Raw genomic sequence first — 10,191 nt, 5'->3', positions numbered from 1 at the left:
AGTAGTCAAGTTATGTGTTTTAATGCACTATTTTAAAAAATCAAATCAGTAAACTCTGGCCGTGGGCTGGCTATCTGTTTTTATAATAAAAGTTTTGTTGGAATTGGGGCTAGGATTAGGATTCGGCAAAGCGAGGTAAGGTCATACAGGGGCAGGGGCAGATCTTGTTTTTATTAAAAAGTTTAATATTTTGACATGGAATTTTTGTATCATTCTTATTTATTTGTGCATCTGCTTTTTATTTATCGATAGCTAGTTTGATTTGGACTAAATCCTTCCAATTTGCTGAGTGACCCCTGGTATCTGACTGGATCTCAAACCTCTATCTGTTATAGTCTCACCCAGGATTGTAATAGAAGCTCTTTCCAGGCATTTCTGGCTGCTCTGAATGAAGTAAATGAGATCAATGCCTGCTCAGGAGAAATGAGGGGCCAGTAGCCGGCCTTCCAGCAGGCCCACCATTTCCCAAAAGCCCCACAGACTCCTCCCGGGGGCTTTCAGGGGCCGATCCTGGGAGCCAGATAAGGTCTCCAGATGACCTGGGAAGCCTTTGGTTTATTCCTGTGCAGGCACCCCCAGCTTTTCCAAAGTCCGATTTTAAGGAAGTCCTTTGCCTGTACCTGTTTTCACTAATAGAAATCCAAAGAGGATTTTCACTGTTAAAAAGAAAAGAAAAAAAATGAGAGCAGGGAAAACAGGGTTCACTGTCTGGCAGGAGTCATAGGGGCAGCTGCACTCCAGCAGCAGAGAGGCCCCAATAGGCTCTTCCCGGGGAACCACACTCAGCATCTCAGCATCCGGCTGCCACGGCTCTGACCTCTGGCCGGCCAGCACCTGGGCTTTACCGCGGCTTATTCTGTGCATCTGTTAGCAAGCACAGTCCCAAGGCGCCCGACAAACCAAACTGAGGAGAATTTACCCTTGGTGTAAAACTGGATGCAATTAAGTGTTTTGGTCGTGGTGAATGAGATAAGGACTTCATGTGGGTGTTGAATTTTGGGTCTGAGAACGCTCCAAAGCTTTTCCATATAATTAACGGTAATTGTTTCTTCACGTTGGCTTTCAAAAGGTTTCACAGAAAGCTCTACTTTGGAATAGCAGGAAACCTGCCTTTGATGGCCCCGTCCCCCTAGATCTGCTCGAATCCAGTCCCAGCAAGCGCTGTGAGGCCAGCAGCCGCCGGAATGCCAACGGGTACGTTGCTGATATTTTACAAAGTCTCCCCTGGCTGTGAGCCTCGTCGGGAGGTGTGTGTCTCAGCGGCTGGGCACTATTTACTTTCCCAGAAGAACCAGCCAGCCACACCGGATGAGCTCAGTGTAGCTTGACCTGAGTAAGAGACTCCCCTCATCTCTAAAAGACAATAGATTCTTTTCTCGAAATGGCCAGACATTTACAAATCAGACTTTAGCTCATCCGAAGGCGGGAGGGAGAAACGGCCTTCACGCCAGGGAGACACTGGGCGGGAAGGATGACTCCACTCGGGTGGCGGAGTCGGCAGCTCCCACCGCAGGCAGGGGAAGGCCGTGCCAGTCGGTGGCATCCCAGGAATCTGAGTGGAGATTTACTGGGAGAACAGGGAAGATGTTTTCCATTGCGTGCATCGGTCCAGCACCGTGATTCACTTCCAGGACTCAGTCTGGCTCTTCCTGTCTGCCTGTATCAGCAACACTGGAGATAAGCATTGGTGTTTTCTTTTTCTCCCCCTCAGGTCAGGCCAGGAATCCAGAGAACGCCTGGAGGGTGGCATTCGCAGAAGGCAGGCGTGTTCTCCACGGCTCCTGCCCCGGGAAGAAGAGGGGCTCACACATCGCCAGAGACTCGAGATGTGGTCGCGAGGTTCTGTCATGCCCAGCCGGTGCCACTGCCAAGAACTCATGAGATTAACCCAGGGTTCCGACCGCTGACAAGTTCATGGGTCACCTGGCCTCTCGCCTGCTCCCCTGAGGGGTCAGAAGGCCACTGAAAAAGTGCAGTGCTTTTCCTTTACTCATGTCCAGTGAGACAACAATGCCCCCACTGCAGGGCGGATGGAGAGCCTGGGGGGAACATGTGACTGTATTCACACACACACACACACACACCCCATCTCAATACTGGCAAATTTATTTTAATATTTCTATTTTAGGAGAGGTCAGAAGCTGCTGTTAGCTTGGGTATCATTTCCCATACCCAGGCCTTGCTGGCTTTGCAGGGGAGTTTCCTTCCTGTCCTAAGACATGGGCCCTGATGTCACAGGCCTCCCAACGGGCACCTGTCACTTTGCTGGTGGAACTGTTTGTGGTTCTGGTCTTGGAGGTAAGGAGACAGGCCGACTGGCCACCCTCGGAGCCTTGGGACGATGTGTGCAGAGTGCAGGGCTGCTCTGGATCAGCTACATTCCCAGTCATGGGTGGGAACAAACCTATTCTTACCAGATTCTAAGAGAGGAGGAGACTATCAAGTCTGCTGTCAGGCATATGGCTTGAGAATGAGTTTCTCTGAGTCTAAATCACTGCTGCCTCATTGTAGTTGGTCCGGGTGAGGTGAGCCAGTTTCTGCAGAGGCCACGGCCTGGCTCCAGTGGAGTCCCGGGCGCCTCCACACAAGCTCTGAGATGGACCTGCTCGCTGATCTGACTTGCGCTGTCTCCCCGGCAATGTGCCTGCAAAGCCCTCTCCTCTGTGTGTGCAGGACGACCCGGGAAGGACAGCGACAGGACCTCCCCAGCCCTCCTTGTCCGGCTGAGCCAGGAGCAGAAAGGAGCCTGGGTCACGGGGCTGTGGGAGGCTTGCTTTTGGGCCGTCAGGAGAGCTGTCCACCCCCCAGTTCCCCAAGCTTCAGTGGCTCATAGACAACTGTCACCTGCAGCTGCTGGCCGGCGGAGCGCAGGAAGCTGGCTGGTCCTGCAGAGGCACTGGGAGCTGGGAAGAAACCATCCTCACTTCCTGTGAGACTGGCTGCCTGGAGGAGAAAAGCCAGAGTGAGCTGAGCACCAGGCAGTCCGTACAGAGCCCCTCTGTCCCAGACAAGTCCCCTTTTCAACCGGCTCTGTGCAAACAAACAGAGGCCTTCCTCCCGCTCACCTGCTCTGCGGCCGGGGCCTGACTTGTTTGGCCACACTCTCCTCACAGGAAGCAGGCTGCAGGCTGCTGAGTGTGGGGGCTCAGTGAGTTTTGCTGGCATACGCTCATGTGTTGGCTGAGGTCACAAGCCATAAATCTCACTGATCACTGAGCTCTCCACACCGCCAGGGCCACGATGTGCCACTGGCCAGCCCATCAGCTACATGTTGTTCTCCCGTCACACTCGCAGGGCTCCTGGCCAGGGCAGCTGGCGGGCAGGTTAGAGGCCTGCCTGCCTCTCTGGCTGGGCCTCCCAGCATTGGCTGGCACTTCCTCTGGAGGAAGCAGCCTGCCCTGCCCCTCGGGTGGGGAGAGGGGCTGGGGGTTTGCTGTGTGTCCCCAGCAGACAGGCTTCCCAGCCGTGGCCCCTGAAGCACAGAGCCAACCCTGCCGTCAGAGGGCCCAGGGCCAGTCAGGAAGGCTGAGGGGCAGGGAGGGCTGGGGCAGTGCAGTCACAGGAATGCCCTATCCTGAGTGTGCCTGACATTATTTGTTCTGCTCCTCTATTGTTTTCCCTTATTTTCAGTAAAGCTCTTTAGAAAGGTCCAGGCTCCGTTGGGAAGTTGGGGCAGTCTACTGGCCAAGGCTGGGAAAGAACAGAGAGAGGGAAAAGTGTATTTACAGCGGGCACAGGGCAGGAGCGGAGGGGGGCCCCAGGGACAGTCCCTCCACAGGCCTGTCATACAGGAGGCTGGAGCAGCTGCCTCCCGCCAGAAGGTCCGGGTTTCAGGGCTGAGCACAGGAAGCCCCCCAGAGAGGGGATCTGACCTCTGAGAGGCATGGCCTGGAGGTCTCACTTCATCAGCTTGTGCATGAGCCCCTTAAGGCCAAAGGCAGTTTAACTGAGAGACCAGTGAAGACCAGGTCCTGGGGGCAGGGCCCTGCTCCATGGAAAAGGAGACCCACAGGGAGACTTACTCTGCAGGCCCCGCGTGGACGACGTGGACGACGTGGAGGACGCAGTGGAGGACGCAGTGGAGCCAGGGCGGCTGGCCGGCTGGGGGCCACGTGAGGAGAACTGAGGGGTCAGGGCTGACGCCTGGGCCTTGGGTGGGTACAGGTCCAGGATCTCCGGGGTACAGGGGGTCCGGGGCTTGTAGGCAAAGGCTGATGAAAATTCCCTAGAACGAAACGTGCAAGCTAGAGTCAAAGTTACGCGCGGTTGGAAGCCGCAGAAGGAAGGACTCCCGCTCTGAGCATAGAAGCCAGGTGGGCAGTGCCCTGGATAGAGGGTGGGGGCTGGGTAGAGCAGGGCACCCAGAAGCTTAAGTCTCTGTCCCCTTGGAGCTCACATTCTAGGGGCGGAGATAATAAAAAGAAATACATGCTCAGGAGGAGATAAGCGGGGACGGGGAATGGGGAGCCCGGGAGAGAAGGAAGTGTTAGGGAAGGTGTGGTTGGTAGAAAAATGGTGGCAAAGATGTCCAGGCCTAATTCCTGGAATGTCACATGACAAATGGGAATTGAGGCTGTTAATTTGCTGACTTTAAAGCAGGGAGATTACCCTGGAATTTTGGGGTGGGCCAAAAACCACAGGGGTACATAAAAGTGGGAGAGAGTCAGAGAAACAGGTGTGACCATGGAGAAAGGGACGGAGAAGCAACGCTGAATGTGGAGGAGGGGCCACGAGCCAGAGTGGGCAGGTCGCCTCTAGGAGCCGGAAGAGACAGAGAAGAGAATCCCAGGAACGAACATCTTTCCTGCAGCCCAGTGAGAGAGCTATCTGGGTCGGGCTTCTAGCCCACGGAACTGTAAGGTGATAAACGCGTGGTGTTCAGGGCACTACGTTTGTGGCAATTTGTTATAGGAACAATAGAAAGCAAATTTCAGATAGGATGCTCCGGGAAGGCCTCTCTGAGATAACATTTAACCATCCTGCGAGGCAGGCATTACTACTCCATTTTTCAGATGTAGAAACCGAGGCTCCAAAGTCGCACACATAACAAGTAGGTGGTGAGGCCAAGATCTGAACCCAGTGGGGCCTTAGACCCAGGCGCTCTCCTCTGGGTCCCAGCCTGATGGCCTGGCTGTGCAGACTGTTGGCCAGCCTTGGAATGGTGCCTTCCTTCCCTCCAGCCCACAGCCACCGTCACTCCGTGCTGTCAGAGAAAAAGTCTTGGGAGTGGGATCTTGGCTCTGTGACCTCCCAGCTACGTGGCCGGGGTTGGGATATGATTTCCCCGCCCAGCCCTTTGCTCTTTGGCTGTCATTGACCTGAAATATGCTCACCTCTTGGCTTCTTACTATTTTTGTGCTCATTTTCCTGACTGTAACTCTGAAGACTAGATCCCAGGCTGTCACCTAGGGCTGTTGTCACTGTTGAATAAGCAGCTCCCAGCATGCAACAGATGCTCAGAAACTGCAGGTCCATTTTTCCTACTCTATGTGGACGCCTCAGTCCGGGGGCTGCCTGTAAGACAGCTGTGACAACCCAGTGAGGCTGTTCCAGGCTCTGGGTTGTGGCCCATGCCCCACAAATGGGGGTTATGGCTCTGGGGAGTGGGACTTGGGGAGGAAACTGTAGAATTTTCTATTTGACTCTTTTCTATATTTCTATTGTACATGCCTCCCTTTTTCTTTTTACATTGAGAATATATTACTTTAATAATTAGAAAGGAAAACTTAAACATCTCAAAGTTTCCAAATTCAAATTTAGGAAAAAGATTGGCATAAAGACTGCTCAGGCAAGAAATCTTCCACACCAGGCAGAAGAGAAGATTTTTAGACTTTCAGGTAATTTTTTCTTTCAAAAGAAAGTTTACTTTTATATCATCTTTCATATTATCCCCTGATATTTCCCACAGTATGCCTTTCCCACCATCACACTGCTGTGCTATCCAATGTCCTTATTCCATTCTCTCTCCATGGGTCTGAGTAGCCTCTGTCATAATTATTTCCATAATCATTTTCAAAGTCCACCGTTTCTTACTTCTTTTTAGTCGGATCAAGTTTCTAAACTTTATAAATCTCCATTTTCCAGCGAATGAAAAGAAAATAGGATTCCACCGAGTCTCCTATCTACCTACTCCAGGACTTCTGTGAGAATCAAATGAGATGAGGCATGGGAAAACGCTTCACAGACTTTTGGTTACAGTGTGAAATGTTTCCACCTGGCTATAAAGCAAGCTGTGTTCCTGGGCTGAAGAAACTGCAAGGAGGCTAGTCGTCTCTAGGAAGAGGAAGCTGAGAGCTGCTATGTGACATCATTACCCAGACGGACACTTAAGCATATTAGCCTTTTATATAAATAGATGGTCTGTCGCTAGGGAGAGGAAGCCGGGTGTTGCTATATGATGTCATTACCTGGCGCCACAGCCACTGTTTCTGGTTTGGGCTGGGCGGTGGGCTGCATTTTATACCATGGGGTCTCTGCAACATTGGCTGCGATTTAGTGGGGTGTTGCTCTGGAAGCCAAGTGTTGCTTTGTGGGCACCAGGTCCACCGTGACATTTCTCTGTGCATCACGGCAGCTCTTGCATTGAGTGTCTGCCCCTGGTGGTCAGTGCACATCATAGTGACCGGTCGGACAGTGGGAGGGACACTTAGCATATTAGCCTTTTATATAGATAGATGGTTGTGAGCCTTTTCATCTGATTGACGTACTGTAATTCATTAAGACTCTGCCTTGCTGGGAGCGGCCAGGCCCGGAGCAGCTGGGTCTGGTGCGTCCAGGCCCAGAGCAGCAGCTGCCAGGCTGGAAGCGGCCAGGCCCGGAGAAGCCGGGTCTGGTGCGGCCAGGCCCGGAGCAGCAGCTGCCAGGCTGGGAGCGGCCAGGCCCGGAGCAGCAGCTGCCAGGCTGGGAGCGGCCAGGCCAGGAGCAGCGGCTGCCAGGCTGGGAGTGGCCAGGCCTGGAGCAGCGGCTGCCAGGCTGGGAGTGGCCAGGCGTGGAGTGGCCAGGCCCGGAGCAACCGGGCCCAGAGCAGCCAGGTCAGGTGCGGCCAGGCCTGGAGCAGCAACAGCCAAGTCCAGAGCAACTACAATAGGTCGGGAGCGGCAGTGGCCAGACCCGGAGCAGCTGGTTGTGGAACGAACCAGAGCAACAGAGGCCAGGCCCAGAGCAGCCAGGCCCGGAACAGCTCGCTCCTCGCCTGCCCCTGCCCCACGGCTGCCTCTCAGACATGGCTGGAAACTTTTGTGGGAACTTGAGAGTCTGCTGAATCAAGTGATGAAGGCTTAGATCTGGATGTGTTGAGTTAGTATAGCGCTGGGGTGTTGATCTGTGAGTGCCTTGGGTGGGGCCTGGATGAGGCTGGTTGACCTATTTGGAAATGTTTTTTGTGTGAAGTGTATCATTGGGCATGTGGAGGTATTATTGATATGAGAAAATGCTAAGTAACAGATTTACTATCTGAAAAGGGATTTACTATTGGGGAAAGGGAGGGAGGAAGAGACTGAACATAAACTATGCACCTATAGATGAGGACAATGGGGGATGGGGAGGGGGCGGAGGGTGGGATGGGAACCTGGTGGAGGGGGGAAGAAATGAGGAACCTTTGTAATAATATGAACAATAAAGATTGATAAAAAAAAAAAAAGAAAAGACTCTGCCTTGATGGTTTGCTTTTCTTTCATCTGTTGCTAATTCATGTGTGCTAAGGGCTGTGCTGGGTGCTGGGGATGAAAGATCAACCAGACATGGTTCCAGCTCCTGGGAGTTCACGGAGCCTGTTTGATCTGTGACCAAAGATTGTAAGACAGTGAGACCAGCTGCATCACTGATGCTTTCTTACTCACTATTATCTTATTCAAATGAGATTATTTCCTACTTAGCTATTTTAATCTCAATGTTTTTCATCATTGTTGTAGCAGTTAATTATTTTTAAGTTGTAGTGATAACCATCGTGACAATTTTTAAATGTAACCCAACTATATTTTAAGAAGAAACAACTGAGAGAAACTATTAAAAATGACCAGCTGAACGCTGGAAGCTATTCCAGGTAGTGGGAATAGCCTGAGTTGCCTGGATGGCCCATCACATGGTCACAGGCCAGGGAGGGTCATCCAGGGTCGCGGGAGCTAGTGATGCAGACTCAGGATGGCTGGGCAGCTTCGCCAAATGGGGCCTGGAAGCTGATGGGCAGTAATGTCAGGTTTGCAGGGTTGGGGGCAGCTGCAGTGAGCTGGCAAGAAGTAAAGGGAGAGAAAGATCTGAGCATCAGGGCTCAAGACTTCATAATCTCCCCATCCCAGGGCAACCAGAAAAGGGCCGTCGCCTTTAGCTGAGCAATTTGGTAATGTGTGTCAAAACCCTTTAATGTGGGCTAATTTTGTATGTCAACCTGGCTGGGCCATGGTACCCAGATAGTTATCCAAATGTTATGCTGAATGTTTCTGTGCAGGTGTTTTGGGATGAGATTAACATTTAAATAACTGACTTTATAAATAAAGTAGATTGCCCTCCATAATATGCTGAAGGCCTGAGTAGGAAAAAACCTGACCTCCCCTGATCAGGAAGGAATTCTGTCATCAGATGGCCTTTGGACTCGAATTCCAGCTCTTCCCCAAGTCTCCAGCCTGCTGGCCCATCCTGTAAATTTTGGACTTGTCAAGACTCCACAGTTCTTTAAAGTAATCCATGTGACCCAATGCCTTAAAGTAAAGCGCTCTCTCTCTCTCTCTATATATATAAATATATACACATATCCTGTTGGTTCTGTTTTTCTGGAGAACCCTGAGTAATACACCTTAAAAGACAGCCTCCTTAGCTGATTGATGTTTCTCTCATCAATGTTTCTTTCTCTCCTCCCTTCCCCTCTCTCTAAAAAATCAATAAAAACATATTTAACCTCAGAGGGAAGGTAGGGGAAAGAGCGGGGGGTGGGGATAGGAGAAGAGGAGTAAGACATCAACTGCCCTAACTGGCTTCACTCAGTGAATAGAGCATTGGCCCACTGACTGAAGAGTCCTGGGTTTGATTCCGGTCAAGGGCATGTACCTTGGTTGTGGGCTCGATCCCCAATAGGGGGCAAGCAGGAGGTAGCTGACCACTGTTTTTCTCATCTATGTTTCTAACTCTCTATCCCTCTCCCTTATTCTCTGTAAAAAATTTAAAAAAATATATTTCAAAAAAAGAGATCAACCAATGAACTCGTATGCATGCATAGAAGCATAATCAATGGACACAGACAGTAGGGGGGTGAGGTGCTGCGGGGTGGGAGCAGCTGGGGAGAGGTCAATGGGGGGAAAAGGAGACATATGTAATACTTTCAACAATAAAGAATTTAAATGAAAACAAACAATTTTCTAAGCAGTTTTTGCTTCATTGGATTTGACATGTTAAAAATACCCTGTTTCCCCGAAAATAAGACAGTGTCTTATATTAATTTTTGCTCCCAAAGATGCTCTAGGTCTTATTTTCAGGGGATGTCTTCTTTTTCCATGAAGAAGAATACGGTACACATTTATTGTTAAATGAAAATAAAGGAAATTTATTACCTGTATACGGTACGGTAGTACGGTAGTTGTCAACACAAACCAGACAAACTGTGAATCCTACAGTATCAAGAATTTACTCATTTATTCAATGACAATCATGTCATCATCTTCTGGAACATCATCATAACAATCCAATTCCTGAATTTCCTGGTGAATTTCTTGTGACTCCATTTCTTTCAGAATCAGTGGACCAAATCTCTCATGTTTAGCCTGGGGGAGGGGGGCTCATTTTCGGGGGGATGCCTTATATTTCCCTCAGAAGGAAACCTGTAAGTAGGTGTTATTTTCGAAGGATGTCTTATTTTCGGGGAAACATGATATATATTTAAAAAACAAATAAACAAACACACCCAACAAAAGCCAGCCTCCTCTTTGACCTAGAACTTCACCTCTGTTTGGCCAGGTGGTGATGCTGGGGAAAGGGCACCCTCAGGCAGGGTCCCTCTGGCTGGCCTCTCCCACCGGCATTGGAGAAGGTGGCCTTCGGCAGAGCACAGGGAGGCCCCCTTTGGCCTGGCAGAGTGTCTCCCCCCCCCCCCCCCCCCCCCCCGGCTGCTGCAGGAGGGACAATGCTGACTAAGGATGCTGGTCACTGTCACTAAACTCTGCAGGGGCGATGGCGGCAGGGCCGGCTGGGGAGGACACGGTGGGA

General features: G+C 51.0%; 1 protein-coding gene across 2 annotated transcripts in view; it reads right to left on the bottom strand.

The window, feature by feature from the left end:
- Nucleotides 1-249: 249 nt before the first annotated feature.
- The window catches only part of ARMC9 (armadillo repeat containing 9), a 108,623-nt gene continuing 98,681 nt past the window's right edge, over nucleotides 250-10,191 (bottom strand). For both annotated transcript variants that reach the window (XM_045575377.1, XM_036421446.2), the window contains 2 exons: nucleotides 4,023-4,225; nucleotides 250-2,943 (listed from right to left, as the gene is read on the bottom strand). In XM_045575377.1, coding sequence (XP_045431333.1) covers nucleotides 2,921-2,943; nucleotides 4,023-4,225 — 226 coding nt within the window. In that variant the 3' untranslated portion in view covers nucleotides 250-2,920. The remainder of the gene's footprint in view (nucleotides 2,944-4,022; nucleotides 4,226-10,191) is intronic.

This window comes from Pipistrellus kuhlii, unplaced genomic scaffold, assembly GCF_014108245.1.
Source record: "Pipistrellus kuhlii isolate mPipKuh1 unplaced genomic scaffold, mPipKuh1.p scaffold_m20_p_7, whole genome shotgun sequence".
In the NCBI taxonomy this organism is placed as follows: domain Eukaryota; kingdom Metazoa; phylum Chordata; class Mammalia; order Chiroptera; family Vespertilionidae; genus Pipistrellus; species Pipistrellus kuhlii.
Note: the sequence above shows the minus strand (reverse complement) of the source record. Positions and strands in the feature narration are given on the sequence as shown.